The 21,069-nt window shown below is 35.1% G+C and overlaps 2 protein-coding genes across 2 annotated transcripts; both read right to left on the reverse strand.

Moving 5' to 3' along the window:
• Positions 1–4,323: 4,323 nt before the first annotated feature.
• On the reverse strand, positions 4,324–6,239 carry LOC106083402 (pickpocket protein 28). Its single transcript, XM_013246361.2, has 3 exons — positions 6,211–6,239; positions 5,694–6,065; positions 4,324–5,615 (listed from the first exon to the last, which is right to left on the reverse strand). Exons 2-3 carry the CDS (start codon positions 6,022–6,024, stop codon positions 4,324–4,326), a joined length of 1,623 nt encoding a protein of 540 aa, XP_013101815.2. The 5' UTR covers positions 6,025–6,065; positions 6,211–6,239.
• Positions 6,240–10,250: 4,011 nt separating this feature from the next.
• Positions 10,251–17,655, reverse strand: LOC106083401 (pickpocket protein 28). The gene is made up of 3 exons (XM_013246360.2): positions 17,596–17,655; positions 11,621–12,031; positions 10,251–11,557 (listed from the first exon to the last, which is right to left on the reverse strand). The coding sequence occupies exons 2-3, from the start codon at positions 12,018–12,020 to the stop codon at positions 10,251–10,253; spliced, it is 1,707 nt and encodes a 568-aa protein (XP_013101814.2). The 5' UTR covers positions 12,021–12,031; positions 17,596–17,655.
• Positions 17,656–21,069: the final 3,414 nt, after the last annotated feature.

A 21,069-nucleotide genomic window follows, 5' to 3' on the forward strand; every position in this document is an offset into this window, starting at 1 on the left:
TAGCGGCTCATGAAGTATAGTAAGGAGATCGGTTTATATGGGAGCTATATCCGGTTATGGACCGATTTGGACTATACTTAAACTAGAAGTTGGAGATCACAGCAAAAGTCATTGTGTAACATTTTAGATACGACAAATCAGAATAGCGCCATCTAGCGGCTCAAGAACAAAAATTGAAATATGGGATAATATGGGATCTATAACAGATTATAGTTCGGGCAAGACGTTCAAGATCATATCCGAAATCATAGTGCAAAATGTTAGCCAATTCGAATAATAATGGCGCCACCTAGCGGCTCATGAAGTATAGTCAGAAGATCGGCTTATATGGGAGCTATATCCGGTTATGGACCGATTTAGACTATACTTAGACTAGATGTTGGAGGTCACAGCAAAAGTCATTGTGTAACATTTAAGATACGACAAATCAGAATAGCGCCCTCTAGCGGCTCAAGAACAAAAATTGAAATATGGGATAATATGGGTTCTATAACAGATTATAGTTCGGGCAAGACGTTCAAAATCATATCAGACATCATAGTGCAAAATGTCAGCCAATCCGAAAAATAATGGCGCCACCTAGCGGCTTATGAAGTATAGTAAGGAGATCGGCTTATATGGGAGCTATATCCGGTTATGGACCGATTTGGACTATACTTAGACTAGATGTTGGAGATCACAGCAAAAGTCATTGTGTAACATTTTAGATACGACAAATCAGAATAGCGCCATCTAGCGGCTCAAGAACAAAAATTGAAATATGGGATAATATGGGATCTATAACAGATTATAGTTCGGGCAAGACGTTCAGATCATATCAGAAATCATAGTGCAAAATGTTAGCTAATCGGAATAATAATGGCGCCACCTAGCGGCTCATGAAGTATAGTCAGGAAATCGGCTTATATGGGAGCTATATCCGGTTATGAACCGATTTGGACTATACTTAGACTAGATATTGGAGGTCACAGCAAAAGTCATTGTGTAACATTTTAGATACGACAAATCAGAATAGCGCCCTCTAGCGGGTCAAGAACAAAAATTTAAATATGGGATAATATGGGATCTATAACAGATTATAGTTCGGGCAAGACGTTGAAGATCATATCAGAAATCATAGTGCAAAATGTTAGCCAATCCGAATAATAATGGCGCCACCTAGCGGCTCATGAAGTATAGTCAGGAGATCGGCTTATATGGGAGCTATATCCGGTTATGGACCGATTTAGACTATACTTAGACTAGATGTTGGAGGTCACAGCAAAAGTCATTGTGTAACATTTTAGATACGACAAATCAGAATAGCGCCATCTAGCGGCTCAAGAACAAAAGTTGAAATATGGGATAATATGGGATCTATAACAGATTATAGTTCGGACAAGACGTTCAAGATCATATCGGACATCATAGTGCAAAATGTTAGCCAATCCGAATAATAATGGCACCACCTAGCGGCTCATGAAGTATAGTCAGGAGATCGGCTTATATGGGAGCTATATCCGGCTATGGACCGACGGAGGTGACAGCAGATGTTCAAGGTCACAGCAGAAGTTATTTTGTAACATTTCACATAAATCAAACGAGAATTGCGCCCTCTACCGGCTGAAGAAGTAAAATTGGAATATGGGATCTATAACAGCTTATGGACAGAATCAAATCATATTTGAGCATAATTCGAGCTAAATCAAATAAGGATTGCGACCTCTAGCGGCTCAATCTGAACATCAATTTAAATGGGAGCTCGACTTATATTGGAGCTGCATAAGATTATGAACTGATTCGAACTACACTTGGTATAGCTGTTGCAGATAGATATTATTGCGACCTCTAGCGGCTAAATCTGGACATCGATTTAAATGGGAGCTCGACTTATATTGGAGCTGCATAAGATTATGAACTGATTTGAACTATACTTGGTATAGCTGTTGCAGTTAGATATCATTGTGCCAAATTTCAACCAAATCGCATAAGAATGGCGCCCTCTAGCGGCCAAAACAATATTACCAGGAGATGGACCGACGGAGGCTATGGACCGACGGAGGTGACAGCAGATGTTCGAGGTCACAGCAGAAGTTATTTTGTAACATTTCACATAAATCAAACGAGAACTGCGCCCTCTACCGGCTGAAGAAATAACATTTGAATATGGGATCTATAACAGCTTTTGGACAGATTCAAATCATATTTGAGCATTATTCGAGCTAAATCAAATAAGTATTGCGACCTCTAGCGGCTCAATCTGGACATCGATTTAAATGGGATCTCGACTTATATTGAAGCTGCATAAGATTATGAACTGATTCGGACTATACTTGGTATAGCTGTTGCAGATAGATATTATTGCGACCTCTAGCGGCTAAATCTGGACATCGATTTAAATGGGAGCTCGACTTATATTGAAGCTGCATAAGATTATGAACTGTTTCGGACTATACTTGGTAAAGCTGTTGCAGATAGATATCATTGTGCCAAATTTCAACCAAATCGCATAAGAATGGCACCCTCTAGCGGCCAAAACAATATAACCAGGAGATCGATTTATATGGGCGTTACATCATCTTATAGAACGATTTGTTCTGTACTTGGACTAGATGTTGAAGGTCATAGGAGAAGTTATCGTGCACAATTTTAGTCAAATCGAGACCCCATATTTTTAGCCGTGTCCAAACGGCGTACCATAGGGCGACACCTTTTGGAGGAGAAGTTTGTATACAGACTAGTAGCTCATATATATCGCCACCATTTAGGCCCAATAAATTGAGCGCGTTAAGGAGCGTTGTGTTGAAAAATGCATTTCTGCAAACAAACGTCAAATAACCAACACGCAAAAGTTAAATAATTTTTAATTATGACGACTAAAAAGTCGACTATCAACATGTGGCAGCACTGAATGACGCTCACTTTTAGGCGTCAAAGTTGAACATTTTTAAACTTTTCCACGTTGTTTTTATGGGATTTGTGTGTAGAGTTGCATTTTTGCAAAGCCACTCTCAAAAACCAAGCTCAACGCGCTCATTCCATTTTGGCCTTTAGGTGGGCATTATAACACCTTAAGTTTTTTTCTGGTCGTCACATTGAGATTCGAACCCAGGCGACCTAAAACTTTTCCGTAGAAAGTCAAGAAAGAAAGATTTTCACCCCTCCTTACATCCCTCTGCCAAATAATTCCTACTGAATAACCATCTGCAGTTATCCATGCCTTATTCACCTACCAAATGCATCACTTAAGGCCGAAACAAAGCAAGCGCCTTGAGCTTTGTTGCGAAAAATGCAACTCTGCACACAAATCCCACAAAGTAAAGGTGGAGTTACTTACTATGCCCTCATTAAAAACGCACTTAAAATGCAACTCTGCAAACAAATCCCACAAAAGCATAGCGCAAAAGTTAAACAATTTTCAACTTTGACGCCTAAAAACACCACCGCACATATGGCAACACAGAAATGAGGCTCGAATTCAATTGTCAAACTTGTCTAACTTTTGCACGTTGCTTTTGTGGAATTTGTTTGCAGAGTTGCATTTTTAATGCGCGCGCATAGCATGTAACTCCGCGGAAAAGTTAAAACATTTGCAACTTTAAGGCTTGAAAGCGAGCGTCATTTTATGCTGCCGCACGAAAATATTGTTTTAGTCGTCAATGTGAGTAGGTGGTTTAACTTTTGCGAGTTGATTTTTCGACATTTCATTACCATTTCCAGAGTTGCATTTTTCAACGCTACGCTCCACAAGGCTCTTATTCGGTTTGTTGCGAAAAAATGCAACTCTGCACACAAATTCCACAAAGTAAAGGTGGAGTTACTTACTATGTAAGCATATTATCGCGTACATTAAAAACGCACTTAAAATGCAGCTCTGCAAACAAATCCCACAAAAGCAAAGCGCAAAAGTTAAACAATTTTCAACTTTGACGCCTAAAAACACCACCGCACATATGGCAACACAGAAATGACGCTCGAATTCAATTGTCAAACTTGTCTAACTTTTGCGCATTGCTTTTGTGGAATTTGTTTGCAGAGTTGCATTTTTAACGCGGAAAAGTTACAACATTTGCAACTTTGAGGCTTGAAAACGAGCGTCATTTTGTGCTGCCGCACATAAATAGGGTTCTTAGTGGTCAATGTAAGAAAGTGGTTTAACTTTTGCGAGTTGATTTTTCGACATTTCATTACCATTTCCAGAGTTGCATTTTTCAACGCTACGCTCCACAAGGCGCTTATTCGGTTTAGGCCTTTTCAAGTTGATTGATTTATTTTCGATTTATTAAAGTTTTTCTTAAATTACAAAAACATGTGTGTGTGGGGATAGTTTCTGTTGTCCTCTACCTAATTAGCCTCTGCCATAGAGGAGATTTTCTGCCACAAACGAAGCGTGAAATGATAAACAATTTCCACCACACTCAATATGGAGATGCCCATGAAAAGGCCAACAACTCCGCCAAAGTTAGCCAGCAATTCGGTGACACCATACAGTTCGGAACGTCGGGAGGTGATGAATTCACTCTCCTTGAAGTAAATCGAAAGAATGGAAAACTTTGCCCACACAGTTTCATCTTCGTACAGATCATTGTCTCTCAGTATGTTGACGAAATCAAAATTAGCCTCGGTAATTTCGGTCTCATACTCCAGCGAAGTACAAGCAGGCAGGCAATTACAATTATCGATTGATTTCTCAAAGCTCTGCTCTTCACCTTGTAAATTGTCCAGGAAATGTTTTAGCAACAGCTGCTTCTCGCTCTTTATCATGCAGTCCATTTTGTCCTCATGACACACCGCAGTACCCTGGAATCGTGGCATTGCAAAGTGTACACATCCACACTGGCTGTAGGTTATGTTGGTAAGACACTCACGTTCGCAGTTATTCTGGCTGTAGATTTTGTAGAACCTCAAATGGCGTTCCTCATTCATGAAACATCGTCGCTTGCGTGCATCATAGGCCGCAACATCCACAGAGGTGGTTATCATTTTGGGTTTGATGGCAATCAGCATCTTTTTATCCCCGGCTATGGGCACAAAATGCTTGGCCAATATAGGCACCTCGTCGGGAGAGTTGAGTGAAATCTTGAAGCCAGGCATGGCCCAATTACAAGTGGAATCCACTTCATCGGGGTAACTTACCAAAAACACTTCAAGGCCTGATGTATAGCCCGAACTTAAAAGTCGGGCGGGATATGTGTGCAACTCACCATGGGCAGGATAGCCCTTCTGGAGGGTCCACTCCAAGGGACTGCTGGCCTTGGGTTCGTTTCGCAGTTGACTTTTCAGCACCTCGTCACGATACATGTCATCCGCTTTCAGACCGTTGTAGGCATAACAAATGCCCTCCTCGGTGTACACTTTGGTGAAGAGTTCCTCGCAGGAGAACAGGGTTTCCCCAAACCAGGAGCATGATAAAAAGTATTTGCTGCCACTTGGTTGCATTCTGTTCAGAATGTCAATATAATTGATGGCTGGCCTTAAGGGTTGGGCAATGTCATCCAACTCAATGACATCCGAGAGGCATATCTGCTTTAAAGTCAAGCTCTCCTCAAGTTGGGATTCATTAAAATTTTCATTGAACTTTCCATCCTGTTTGAGAAAAGTTTTCAATTTCTTCATAAGTTGTAAATAATTGTCATCTGCAATGAGTTTAAAGAGGGGGGTTGGGGGGGAGTATGAGGACTTGAATTTTTAAAATTTCCCCAAAATAGGCTTACCAACTGTCTTGTTCATGGTTCTTTTGGCTTCCGGACATATGGTAACCCTTGGGAAGGGTATATTCCATATGGGCGTGGGTTTATCCGAGAAAGTCACTATCACTGGTGACTCATGCCACTTCACATAGATCCTTACAATGATGGAGCTGCAAAAGTAAATGGTGATCACAAACACCAACAGCCAAAAGATGATTTCTTTGCGGGGCCGATGTTGTCCAAAATATTGAAAGCCATGTATGGAGGTGTTGGCGCAAAACTCCCTATAAGTTTGTTTAAGACCCTTTACCAGGGAATTTTTAAAAGGTGGCTTTTCTTCAATTCTTTCCAACATGTTGAACGGCTCGAGGACTAAAATGTCTTTAAAGAAGTTTTCTGTATAAGAAAAAGAGGGGAAAAATTGCATGTTTGTGATATTTTTTAGCATGTGATAGCCATGCCAGGCTAAAAATTTTTATTTTTTTTAATTAAAGGGGAAAATTTGCAATCAAAAAATGTTCGAAACTTTTGTTTGTTTTACTTGTTTTTACTTTATGTTCTAATCTTGTAATCAACTTGACATTCCAAATGATACTAAGGACCATCCGTCCACTTCATTCATACAAAAAACCCAAAGAGGCGTTGGAAAGTTTACATTTTTTTTGCATTACCTTTAATTGGCTAAACGCCTGGGAATTTTCCTCCACTGAGACCAAACCATTATTGCAAAGTTAATTTTAAGTTGCCATTTTTAATAAATTTTATCTTTTTGTTTGTGGAAACTTAAGGCTCCTTAAAATGTGACTCTTTCTTCCATGCATTGAAGGCTGTAAGTGTCACTAGGAGATTGATTATACCCTACTCCCTACAGGGTATTATAACTGAGTGCATTTGTTTGTAACAACCTAGAAGGAAGAGAGATAGACCCATAAGCATACCGATCGAATCAGAATCACTTTCTGTTTCGATTTTGCTATGTCCGTCCGTCTGTCTGTCCGTCCGTCTGTCTGTCCGTCCGTCCGTCTGTCTGTCCATGTTAATTTGTGTACAAACAGCAGTTCCCAGTTTTCGTCCGATCATCTTAAAATTTGGTACAGGCATGTTTTCCAGCCTAGAGATGAAGCCTATTGAAATCGGAAAAAATCGGTTCAGATTTGGATATAGCTCCCATATATATGTTCGTTCGATTTGCAGTAATAATGCAATAAAATGGTCATTTGTTAACCAATTCTCTTGAAATTTAACAGAAAGGATTTTCTTTTGACCCTTGACATTATTGGTGAATTTCATAGAAATCGGTTCAGATTTAGATATACTTGCCATATATATATATCACCCGATTTAAACTTCTCGAGTCACAGCAAGCGCATTTCTTGACCAATCTTTACAAAATTTTGCACCACGCTTTTCTCGACGGCTACCACAATATCTGAGAAGTTTGATTGAAATCGGTTCAGATTTAGATATAGCTACCATATATATGTTCGTCCGATTTTGAGAAATATTGCAATAAAGTGCTCATTTGTTAACCGATTCTCTCGAAATTTGGCAGGAAGGATTTTCTCTTGACTCTCGACATTATTGGTGAATTTCATTGAAATCGGTTCAGATTTAAATATAGCTCTCATGTATATATATCACCCGATTTTAACTTCTAGAGTCACAGCAAGCGCATTTCTTGACCAATCTTGCCAAAATTTTGCACAACGCTTTTCTCGTTAGCTACCACAACATCTGAGAAGTTTGATTGAAATCGGTTCAGATTTGGATATAGCTCTCATATATATGTTCGTCCGATTTTGAGAAATATTGCAATAAAGTGTTCATTTGTTAACCGATTCTCTCGAAATTTGGCAGGGAGGATTTTCTCTTGACTCTCGACATTACTGGTCAATTTCATGGAAATCGGTTCAGATTTAAATATAGTTCTCATGTATATATATTTCCCGATTTTAACTTCTAGAGTCACAACAAACGCATTTCTTGACCAATCTTTCCAAAACTTTGTACAACGCTTTTCTCGACGGCTACCACATTTTCTGAGAAGTTTGCTCGAAATCGGTTCAGATTTAGATATAGCTCCCATATATATGTTCGTCCGATTTTGAGAAATATTGCAATAAAGTGTTCATTTGTTAACCGATTCTCTCGAAATTTGGCAGCAAGGATTTTCTCTTGACTCTCGACATTACTGGTAAATTTCATGGAAATCGGTTCAGATTTAAATATAGCTCTCATATATATATATCATCCGATTTTAACTTCTAGAGTCACAGCTAGCGCATTTATTGACCAATCTTGCCAAAATTTTGCACAAGGCTTTTCTCAACGACTACCACAATATCTAAGAAGTTTGCTCGATATCGGTTCAGATTTGGATATAGCTTTCATATATATTATCGTCCGATTTGCAGTAATAATGCAATAAAATGGTAATTTGTTAACCGATTCTCTCGAAATTTGGCAGGAAGGATTTTCTCTTGACTCTCGACATTACTGGTCAATTTCATGGAAATCGGTTCAGATTTAAATATAGCTCTCATGTATATATATCGCCCGATTTTAACTTCTAGAGTCACAGCGAGTGCATTTATTGACCAAACTTGCCAAAACTTTGAACAACGCTTTTCTCGACGACTACCACATTTTCTGAGAAGTTTGCTCGAAATCGGTTCAGATTTACATATAACTCTTATACATAGGTTCGTCCGATTTGCAATAATAATGCAATTAAGAACTCATTTGTTAACCGATTCTCTCGAAATTTGGCAGCAAGGATTTTCTCTTGACTCTCGACATTACTGGTAAACTTCATGGAAATCGGTTCAGATTTAAATATAGCTCTCATGTATATATATCACCCGATTTTAACTTTTAGAGTCACAGCGAGTGCATTTATTGACCAATCTTGCCAAAATTTTGCACAACGCTTTTCTCGTTAGCTACCACAACATCTGAGAAGTTTGATTGAAATCCGTTCAGATTTGGATATAGCTCTCATAAATATGTTCGTCTGATTTGCAATTAAGAACTCATTTGTTAACCGATTCTCTCGAAATTTGGAAAAATGGATTTTCTTATAACTCTCGACATTACTGGTGAATTTCATAGAAACCTTTATAGGTTTCTCTATAGAAAATTCTTAAAAATCCCACTTTGTCAAACATATCATTCCCATTTAGGGCAACTTTGGGGATTTTAGTCAAAATTTTGGGAATTTAATACTTGCAGTTTATTTTCTACCATATTATTCCACCATTTAAGAAATGTTGATAATTTATGCCAAAAAAATCTAAATTTTTTCCCTTATGAGGATTTTTTGGAAAAATCCTACTTTTTTAAACATATTTCCCCAGTTCAGAGAATTTTGGAGATTTTTGCCTAAATTTTGGGAATCCCAAATATCAAAAAAAGCATATTTTTGAAAATGATTTTTTCCATTTCAGAAATTTTAGGAATCACATATTTTTAAATAGGTTTCCCCGTAAAAAAAAATTGGGGATTTTTGAAAAATTTTTGGGAATCAAAAAATTCCCACTTTTCAAGCAAAATGTTGGAAATATAGGCTTTGTCAGTACTTTGATCATTTGTGCCATACAAAAATTTTAATTTTTCACATTTTTTCCGTTGTGAGTATTTTTTGGGAAAATCCTATCTTTCAAACATGTTTCCCCAGTTCAGTAATTTTTTTGGGGAATTTTGTCAAAAGTTTCAAAAATTTTAAGAATCCCATTTCTTTAAACATATAATCCCGTTTAAGTCAATTTTGAGAATTTTTGTAAAATTTTTGGAAATGAAAAAGTTCTTACTTTTTCAAGGAAATTTTCCTATGTCAAGAAATTTTGGATTTTTTTGTTTTGGGAATATGTGCCAGAAAATTCGATTTTTTCACATTTTTTCCTTAGTAGGATTTTTTTTTGGAAAAATCCCATTTTTCAAACATATTTCCCCACTTCAGGGAATTTTGGGGATTTTTGTCAAAAGTTTGGGAATCGCAAATACCAAAAAAATTTTACCTTTTTTATATATGATTTTTCTCAATTCCTTTTTTTAGGAATCTCATTATTTCAAAAACATTTCCCCGTTTAAGGGAATTTTGGGGATTTTGTAAAATTTTTGGGAATCAAAAAATGTCCTCTTTTTGAAGCGAATTTGCCTATTTTAGGAAATTTTTGGTGATTTTTGTTGGGAATGCGGCCCTACTTACCAATTTTATTAAAAACTTTCCCCACTTCAGGGAATTTTGGGAATTTTTGTCAAAAATTTGGGAATAGCGAATACTACAAAATTTTACCTTTTTTATATATGATTTTTCTCAATTCTTTTTTTTTTTAGGAATCTCATTATTTCAAAAACATTTCCCCGTTTAAGGGAATTTTGGGGATTTTGGTAAAATTTTTGGGAATCAAAAAATGTCCTCTTTTTGAAGCATATTTGCCTATTGTAGGAAATTTTGGGTGTTTTTTTTTTTGGGAATGCGGACCTACTTACCAATTTTATCAAAAACTTTTCCCCATTAATAAAACATTTTAAAAAAAAATTTAATAATTCATAAAAAATCTATAGTTTTCACTAACAATGCTAGCCTACCGCACTTCTTGTCATATTCGACCATAGACGCAAAGAAAAATGATAAATCATTTCCACTATACTCAAAATAGAGATGCCCATAAAGAGACCAAAGACACCACCAAAATTGGCCAGCAACTCGGTGACTCCATACAGCTCGGAACGTCGAGAGGTAATAAATTGATTCTCCTTAAAGTAAATGGACATTAGGGACATCTTGCCACCAGGATATATGCGAAAATAGTCATCAAAATTGTTGAAAGCCTTAAGGGTATTGACCAAATCAAAATGACCCTCGGATATTTCCGTCTCATATTCCAACGAAGTACAGGCAGGCATACAATTGCAATCGTCTAGCGGTAGATGGGCCAAGCCATCTTCCGATGCCAAGCCATCCTTGAATTGTTTAACCAACAGTTTGTTATAGGCATTGCTGTAGCAGAGGATTTTATCCTCTCCACATACCGGCATATCCTTAAAGCGAGGCATAGAGAATTGCACACACCCACATTCCGCATAGGTGAAATTGGTCAAACACTCCCGCTCACAATTGTTCTGACTGTAGATCTTATAGAACTTCAATTGGCGATCCTTGCTCATAAAGCAACGCCGCTTCATGGGATCATAGGCTGCTATGTCATCCGAGGTGGTAATCATTTTGGGCTTGACTGCTATCATCACCTCCTTGTCCATGGCTAGGCGCACAAAATGCTTTGACACCGAAGGCACATCGTCGGGTGAGTGCAGTAGAATTTTAAAGCCCTGAATGGGCCCATTGCAAGTGTAGTCCACCTCATCGAGAAAACTCTGGACATGGACATTAAGGCCTGCCTTGGAGCCAGAGCTTAAAACTCTTGCTGGATATGTATGCAGGTCACTGCCGCGATCATAGCCCTGCTCCAGCGACCATTGCAGGGGGAGGTTTTTATCATCGGTCGCATTGGAAATCGAACGCATTTTACTCTTCAACACCCCCTCGCGATATAAATCATCTGCCTTCAGGCTGTTAAATGTATAACAAATGCCTTCATCTGTATAGACACGATTGAAGAGCCTCTCACAGGGCACCATATTGCCAAACCATTCGCAGGTAAATAAGTACTTATCGACACGAGGCAGCATATGATTTAAGTTCTCCGTATAATCGATGTCCTTAAGCAGTGGCTGGGTAATTTGCACAATGCCACTTATGCCTGATTTGCAAATGTGCATTAGGGTAAGGGTTCTCTCCAAATCGGCAAGGGTGAAATTTTCGCTATGCTGCTGGCCCTCCTTTAAGAAGGTGTCCAATTTTTCCATCAACTGAAAGAAGGTATCATCTGTAAAAAGGCAAACAATGATTGAATTATGGGGAAAAACAAAAAATTTTCCAGCTACCCTACCAGTACTCATATTCATGGCCCTTTTGGTTTCCGGACATATGGTAACCCTGGGAAATGGGACACTCCATATGGGGGTAGATTTCTCCGAGAAACTCACTATCACCGGTGTCTCACTCCATTTCACATAGATCCTCACTATGATGGTGGTGCAAAAGTATATGGTAATCACAAAAATGACAATCCAAAATAAGATCTCCTTGCGTGGCCGATGTTGTCCAAAATATTGAAAACCATGTATGGAGGTATTGGAGCAAAAATCTCCATAGATCTCTTTGATGCCCTTGGCAAGGGTCTTTTTCGAGGGTGGCTTTTCTTCAACCTTTTCCAATATGTTTTTGGGATCTATGCCAGGGTTAGTTTTAGTTGCGGCATTTTGTGGATTATAGAGAATCGAAGGCATTGTGGTGGAAGCTGGGAAAAATAAATGTTAAAAAATATTACAGTGAGAAAAACATCAAACTAGAATCCCCACTTTTTTCAAAAATTCCCCAAAATTTCCTTAACTGAGGAAATATATTTAATAAGTGGGGTTGTTTTTAAGAGAATTGGGATAAATTGCGGTAAAAAAACGGATGAACTAGTGGTAATCAGCTGTAAAAGTCAAATTCCTAAAATTTATACAAAAATCCCAATAATTCCCAAAATACTCTCAAAAGTGCAATTTTTTAATATTTAGTTATAGGAAAAACTGTGACAACCAATAACTGCTCAAACTGTGCAAAAAAACCACAAAAGTCAAATTCCTAAAATTTTGACAAAAATCCCCAAAATTCCATAAATTGGAAATATATTTGAAAATGTGAAAATTTCCAAATATTTTCAATACAGAATATACTGGGTAAAAAAACTGCTGAAAAAAACGGTTAAAGTAGTGGTAATGAGCTGTAAAAGGCAAATTCCCACAATTTTAATAAAAATCCCAAAAAATCCCAAAAAATCCCAAAATAGTCCCATAAGTGAATTTTTTTAATAATTAGTTAAAGGATAAACTGTGACAAACAAAAACTGCTAAAACTGTGCAAAAAACCACAAAAACCAGATTCCGAAATTTTTGACAAAAATCCCCAAAATTCCATAAATGGGGAATATGTTTGAAATTTTCAAATATTTTCAGCACAGAATAAACTGTGGTTAAAAAAACTGCTCTAAAAAACGGTTAAAATAGTTATAATCATCTGTAAAAGTCAAATTCCTACAATTTTTACAAAAATCCCAAAAATTCCCAAAATACACCCATAAGTAAAATTTTTTAATATTTAGTTATAGGATAAACTGTGACAAGCAAAAACTGCTAAAATCATGCAAAAAAACTAAAAATATCATATTCCGAAATTTTTGACAAAAATCCCCAAAATTCCATAAATGGGAAATATGTTTGAAATTTTCAAATATTTTCAGTAATGAATAAACTGTTGTAAAAAAAATTGAGGTAAAAACGGTTTAAATAGTGGTAATCGGCTGTAAAAGTCAAATTCCTACCATTTTAGCAAAAATCCCAAAAATTCCCAAAATACACCCATAAGTGAAATTTGGTAATATTTCGTTATAGGATAAACTGGGACAAACAAAAACTGCTAAAACTGTGCAAAAAACCAGAAAAGTGAGATTCCGAAATTTTTGACAAAAATCCCCAAAATTCCATAAATGGGGAATATGTTTGAAATTTTCAAATATTTTCAGTACAGAATAAACGGTGGCAAAGTAAACTGCTGTAAAAACGGTTAAAATAGTTATAATCATCTGTAAAAGTCAAATTCCTACAATTTTTACAAAAATCCCAAAAATTCCCAAAATACACCCATAAGTGAAATTTGGTAATATTTCGTTACAGGATAAACTGGGACAAACAAAAACTGCTAAAACTGTGCAAAAAACCAAAAAAGTCAGATTCCGAAATTTTTGACAAAAATCCCCAAAATTCCATAAATGGGGAATATGTTTGAAATTTTCAAATATTTTCAGTACAGAATAAACTGTGGCAAAGTAAACTGCTGTAAAAAACGGTTAAAATAGTTATAATCATCTGTAAAAGTCAAATTCCTACAATTTTTACAAAAATCCCAAAAATTTCCAAAATACACCGATAAGTAAAATTTTTTAATATTTAGTTATAGGATAAACTGTGACAAGCAAAAAATGCCAAAACTGTGGAAAAAATCAAAAAAGTCAAATTCCTAAAATTTTGTCAAAAATTCCCAAAATTCCATAAATGGGAAATATATTTAAAAATGTAAAATTTTCAAACATTTTTGATACAGAATAAACGGTTGTGAAAGTGGCAAAATCAGATTGGCAAAATCCCCACAATTTTCTTGAAATGGGAAATGTATTTGAAATGGGAAATTTATTTACGATACAAGACAAACTTTGTACTTAAACAAACAAAAGTGTATAGAAAAAGCATATTGCACATTGATTCCCCAAACTTTTGTTTTCTAAAATGAGGAAATATGAAAAATGGGGATATTTTTGGGGATTTTCAAAATGGGATGAACACTGCAAAAAAACCGGCAAAACTGTGTTGTGATCTCTGGCTTTCCTTTCCCATTGCAAGATATCATCGATCATTAAACTCATCTCGCAAGAGAAATAAACGAAAAGCAGCAAAACCTTAAATTCCCAAAATTTTTCCAAAAATCCCCAATAAATTCCCAAAGGGGAAATAATTTGGGCAAATGCGATATTGGGAAAAATTTCTTCGAATTGAGAAATATGAAAAATGGAGATATTTTTGGGGACTTTTAAAATGGAAAAAACACTACATAAATAAAAATGGCAAAACTGTCTTGGAATCTCTGACTTTTCTTTCCCATTCCAAAAATCTTTGATCATTAAACTCGTCTCGCAAGATAAATAAATGAAAAAAGTAAAAATTGTAATTCCCAAAATTTTTGCAAAAATTCCCAAAAATTTCCCAAATGGGGAAAATGTTGGGGATCTGGGGATTTGTCACGTTAGTATTAGTATTTTGAAAATTGATCCAACTTTGGCGAAAAAATGGCTAAAACTGTGGTAAAACACACGTTGAATCCCAAAACTCTTGACCAAAATTTCCAGAGTTTTATAAAATGGGGATAAATGACTAAAACATGCTAAAATGGGGAAATATGAAAAGGGGAAAATGGGGATTTTTTTAAACATTTTCAAAATGGTATAATTACTGCAAAAAACCCTGGTAAAACTTTTGTTAAAAGAAAACAAAATTTCAATTCCCTAAATCTTTGCAAAAATCCCCTAATTTCCCCAAATGTGAAATATTTCTGACATATACAGATTTTTTAGCATTTTGGAAATAGAACAAACTGTGGCCAAAAACTGCTAAAACTTTAATTATAAAAAGGCAAATACCAAATTTCCACAGTTGTAATAAAAATCGTTAAATATCTGCAAAATTAAAATTCCTAAAATCTTGACAAAAATCCCTTAAATTAGCAAATATGTTGAAAGATGTGGGAATGTGGGAACTGGCAAAACTATGGATAAACCTCAGCAAAATTTAATTCTCGAAATTTTTACAAAAATACCCATAACTCCCTTAATTGGGAAATGTGTTTGAAAAACTCCAATTTTTTCAATATTTTCAATATAAAATAACCTGCGGTAAAAAACAATAAAAATGTGTTGAAAAAAACTGCAAAAGGTAAATTCCCAAAATGTTTCCAAAAATCCCAGAAATTTTTTTAAAAGGGGAAATATTTTCGAAAAGATGTACTTTATAGTATTAAGCTTATGTGTCTAAACTAACATATATTTAAAAACCTGTAAAAGTTAAATTCCCAAAATTTTTCCAAAAATCCCCAAAATTCCCAAGTATGGAGAAATATGTTTGAGAAAATATGATTTTAGTGGTTTCTAGGTGGAATGAACTGTGCTAAAAAAACTGGAAAAACTACAGGAAAAAACTACAAAACCTGAATTCCCAAAATGTTGACAAAAATCCCACAATTTTCCTCAAATGGGGAAATGTCCTTAAAAACGTCAGCATATTTTAGCAAAAATGTTACATATTCAACTGAGTTAAAGAAAACTATAAAAAAATATGGTGAACAACTACAAAAGTCAAATTCCCAAAATTTTTACAAAAATCCCCAAAGTTCACTCAATTAAAAAATGTGTTTGAAAAAGTGAAGTTTTGCTGGATTACTATAAAAACTGTCAAAAATCCATTTTCTATATGGGATGAACTGTGTTAAAAAAAAAAGACTAGAAAAAAACTACAAAAGTTGAATTCCCAAAATGTTGACGAAAATCCCCAAATTTTCCTCAAATGGGGAAATGGCCTTAAAAACAATTGCATATTTTAATAAAAATGTTACAGATCCCACTGTGTTAAAGAAAACTATAAAAATTATGCTAATCCAACACAAAAATCAAATTCCTAAAATTTTTACAAAAATCCCCAAGGTTCACTGAATTGAAAAAATGTGTTTGAAAAAGTGAAGTTTTGTAGGATTTACTGTCATAAATCCAATTTCCATATGGGATGAACTGTGTGCAAAAAAACTGGAAAAACTATGAGAAAAAAAAATACAAAAGTTGAATTCCCCTAATGTTGACAATATACCCCAAATTTTACTCAAATGGAAAATGGCCTTAAAAACAATTGCATATTTTAGTAAAAATGTTACAGATCCAACTGTGTTAAAGAAAACTAAAAAAAAATTGTGGTAAAAACAACAAAATTCAAATTCCCAATTTTTTTTCACAAATCCCCAAAATTAACCTAAATGGGGAAATGTGTTCAAAAAGGTGTAATTTCGCAGATTTTTTAAAACAAGGTAACAAAACTAATACAACGATGGAAAAAAAAACTGTCAAAGTCAAATTCCCAAAAAATTTTACAAAAATCCTCAAAAATTTCCATGAATAGAGAAAAAAGTTATAAAAAATGCGATTTTTTAGTGTTTTTAATGAACAAAGTTTGAATTGCTTCCAAAAAAAAAACTAAATTTCCAACAGTTTGACCAAATTCAGTTACCAACATTTTGACAAAAGAAAAGTGAAATTAGCATATTTTTTCACAAATCCCCAAAATCTACTTAAAGGAGAAATATGTTCCAAAAAGTTTAATTTTGCAGAATTTTTAAAACAGTGTAACAAGACTAATAAAACCATGGTAAAAAAAGTGTCAAAGTCAAATTCCCAAAAATTTTGCAAAAATCCCCAAAAATTTCCATGAATAGAGAAATATGTTATAAAAGATGGAATTTGGAATTATTTCTGGAATTTTTCAGTTTTTGATATACATAGTTTGAATGTCTTCAAACAAAATTAAATTTTCAACAATTGACAAAATTCAATTACCAACATTTTGACAAAAATCCCCAATTTTCCTCAAAATGTGGAATTATAGTTAAATACCGGGATTTTTTGTTTTGATAAATCTTCGAATATATAAACTGTTAAGACTGTCCTAAAAGCAACAAAAGAATAATTCTCTAAATTTTTGCAAAAATCCCAGAAATTTCCATAAATGGGGAAATATGTGTGATAAAGTGGGATTTTTAATAAATTTAATTAAATTTCATTTTGAAAATTTCTCCGAAATTTTTTGTTTGTATTTCGGCGTTTACATTATCAATAATACGAAAATCAAAATTGATGTTAGATAATTTGTTTTGCTTGTATTATTGTGGGAGCGGAAAATCGTAAAATTTGTGTCAATGGGTATTTAACGTAATGCAATTTTTTTTAATTTTAAAATTAAAAAAAATTATCCTTATAAAGAGCAATTTCTTTAAATCGGATGTCAATTTTTGTCTATTTTTTTCTACTTTTCACTTTCGTTGTTGTATTTATTATGATAATGTTCGCCCTTGGGACTACTTTACATTGTATGTAGTCCAGTCGATTTCTTATTTACTGCCTAAGGGCCTTTTTGCCAAAATTTTCGGAATAATTTAACAATTTAAACACTTTTGGCAGCAGTTTATGTGTATTTTGTATTCCCAAATTAACAAATGGGATCCACGAACTTAGCTGATTTGTATGAGTATTTGTTTTTATTTTTCCATTTCCCAAACACTTTTGCCTTGTTGATGTTACTATGAGTTACTAAAGTCTCTCTAAACTTGACATTCTGTTTTATACTAAACAATGAGAAACGTTTATATGTATATGAAATAATAAAATAAGGAAATAATTTCATAACCAAGGTCTCATTGGGGCGTTAAAGCTCCAAGTGACAATTAAACATCAAAGAGAAAAAGAAAAGTGGCACCTTTGATGCCATCAAATTAATGAACGCTTTAAACAAATTAAGTAAAAAACAGATGACGCCATTAAGGCTAGAGATATGGAGAACAGGGGTCATGACAATGAAAGTTATAAAATTTAAAAATGGTTTATGAAAAAATATGAAATTATTACTTGAACTAAAGACTTTAAAGAAAAAATTTTTTTTTTAATTTTTGTGTAAGATACAAGATACAGTCATTTAAAGTTATATCGGATCGAAACAAAAGAAGATAAGAGGACCAAAGATATGATCAAGCACGTTTAATGTAGAAACTGCTTGATGATAACCAAGGAGATACAATCATTTTAAGTTACTACGAAGTTTGCCACGATACATCATGGCATTTGGTTTAAATGAATCTATCATGTGGTAAACGCTTTGTCATTTGTTGTCTCTCCGTTTGCACTTGCTATTAGCCGAAAGTATCCAATGTGCAAATGCATCCTTCAATGAGTAAACTGTTCCTTTTTGTTTAAGATTTTGGAAAGTCCAAGTGCTCCCTCAGTCATCAAATCAATCAGGACGGGGGTATACTAATTTCGTCATTCCGTTTGTAACACATCGAAATATTAATCTGATACCCAACATAGTATATGTATTCTTGATTGTCTTGACATTCTTAGTTGATTTAGCCACGTCCGTCTGTCGAATGCACGCAAACTTTCGAAGAAATAAAGCTGGGCCCTTAAAATTTTGCACAAATACTTCCAATTTTTTTTGCGGTTCAGGATGGGAAATGCTTTACGCATGTGACGAATAGGTCTCCTGACTTATGCAGGACTCGGCTAAACACCCACCCTATGTCACCCCTGGGGATTAATTCCACTTCGGAACCGCTTTCACATTACTTCAAGGTGGACCCCACATTTGGTAATTATTCATACCATTTTCATTGTGTCTGCATCCAGACCTCCGCATTCATACTCTATGCCGCTGCGTCCAGGCCTACCTTCTTCATAGATCGGGCATAGGAGCAGAAACACACGGACGCTGGAAGCAATTGAGCATGTATAATTCTACGAAATTCCGAAATTCAAGGAACTCTGGGTTACTGACTTCCGCTGTCAAAGGGCGATCTTCGTCGCCAACCCAACATAGATCGAGTATGGCATTAAGCGTCGCTTTCTCTCTTCCCCGAAATCAGAACCGCCACTGCGTCTTGTACCTTCGATCACCCTGCGGAGTTAACCTGTCTAATAAGTCAAATGCCGAAGCAGACACCCATAATTGAAAATCACCCGAATCATCGAAATAAAAAACCAGTGCATCTTCAGAAGACGAGCGAATTCATCTTCATTTTTTTTCCTCGACATTACATTCTCAAACCAGTTTAGTTGGAAATTTCCAAGAAAATACTTAGCCTTCCGAGGAACCCGCAATCCACCCAACCTAGAGTATATCCATTGAGACACTAATCTTTTTCTTTCTGTCCGTCCGTTTGTTGAAAACAGAATTCCATCGAAATACGATTACATCTGTGATTCCATATATAACGGAACTCCCGACTAAATTTGTTGAACACCCTACTATGACTTTCAACATCTATGTCAGTTTTGGTTCAAATCGGTTCACATATACACCGGTTCCCCTATTTGATTTGGTGATTTTTATATCCTTTTTTATCACGATCAAAATTAAGGATTTACAATCATTTTAAGTTATTGATATGCGATATGACAATTATTAAGTCGATAAGTGGATTCTTATCTGCGGCTTTCATTAACTCTCCAAGTTATATATAGTCATTGAATGCTTCTATAACATTGTCGGAAGGAGTTACTTAATTTTTGTAGCCTTTTATCAAAATCATCCAATAATAATTTTCCACATAAAATCCATCAAAAATCTGTATTACATGCATTTTACAAAATACAATTCTCGCATTCATTCATTTTGTTCAATTTAGAAAACATTTGGCATGATTAATGCAACTTTGACAGATAATGAATGTAAGAGACCTCCCTAAATAAGCAACAACAATTCATATTTGATGTTGTAAAACTCCAAAGAAACAACAATGTAGGCAAATTATGGAAACAATGCAAATGTTGTTGTCTGTTATTCTTTCGTCCTAGAATGATGAATGACTCAAATGAAAAGGTACGAGGCTTTCATATGGGAAGACAGACTACCACTTCACAGAACAGAGTGCACATATGACCACATTTTCAACCAAAAATTTCAAAGCCCATACGAAACTTTATTAACTAAACAAATGAAAATGGAGAGAAACACAAGTAACAAATAAATTCAAACAATGCTACAGTGAAAATGGTATGAACCCCTTGCCAAAAGCAATACAAACGAATGAATTAAAGCGGCACTGAGTATAGTCACAATGCTTGTATGTAGCCTTCAAGCGGCCCACCCTTCACTACCCTAAAGACAGAGAGAAAGAGAGCTAAGGGTGAAAATAAAAGAGTTGTTGGAAACTGTTAATATTTTAACAAAAACCATTGGAAAAAAAATAAAATTAATTACCAAAGCTAAAAGGCATACAACTGTTAGCAGCGAATAAAAGATTGTTGAAGAAGCAATCCAAAATAAATTCCCCCTCATAACAACATGCACATCCTTATATTCTATATGTAGTCTTCACTGCAAAGCCTTACAAACCAATGGGGCGTTGAAATACTCCACAACAAACACTCATCTATCTATAGGCGACAAAGGTTATCCTAGACACACGCAATCGAATCCTTTAAGCGTGCACACACGCAAACATATGTATGCTTGTATCTTTCCTATTGTATTTTTATACACCTCATTATGTAAATGAATGAGGATTTTTAAAAGCACTCACAAAAGAAGGAGTCTACCTTCAATTGACATACTTTCGATATCTGTAATCCCTAATTCTTGTTGATGATAGCGCCTATCAAAGGTGTTAACTTTAGAAATGAACATTCATTGTTGTCATTTTCCTGCGCCTTGACATAGGCGAAACATGTTTGCTAATAAGCCTTAAAGAGGGCCTTACTTTACAAGGCCAGAACATTTTGTAGAATGATTAAGGGATTAGAGGATAAAGTTAATGAAATATTTTTAAATCATCTTTTAGTCATATTAGCAAGTTGGATAAGAATTAAAGCATTTCTAGCATAGATCACCTCTTCTTAAATGGAGTGTTCATGGGGAATTTTGTAGTAGTAGCATGGAAATTGTCCTTCCTGTGATATTATATAGGACTTTATTTGTATTTATTGTTAAG

Source organism: Stomoxys calcitrans, chromosome 5, assembly GCF_963082655.1.
Source record: "Stomoxys calcitrans chromosome 5, idStoCalc2.1, whole genome shotgun sequence".
In the NCBI taxonomy this organism is placed as follows: Eukaryota; Metazoa; Arthropoda; class Insecta; order Diptera; family Muscidae; genus Stomoxys; species Stomoxys calcitrans.

What these genes read in the sequence shown, in the direction of transcription:
- LOC106083402 (XM_013246361.2), bottom strand. Translation starts at nt 6,024, where the DNA reads ATGTTGGAAAGAATTGAAGAAAAGCCACCTTTTAAAAATTCCCTGGTA. An exon ending in AACCATGAACAAGACAGTTG is followed by an intron (nt 5,616 to 5,693) that starts GTAAGCCTATTT and finishes AACTCATTGCAG; the next exon opens with ATGACAATTATTTACAACTT.
- LOC106083401 (XM_013246360.2), bottom strand. Translation starts at nt 12,020, where the DNA reads ATGCCTTCGATTCTCTATAATCCACAAAATGCCGCAACTAAAACTAAC. An exon ending in GGCCATGAATATGAGTACTG is followed by an intron (nt 11,558 to 11,620) that starts GTAGGGTAGCTG and finishes GCCTTTTTACAG; the next exon opens with ATGATACCTTCTTTCAGTTG.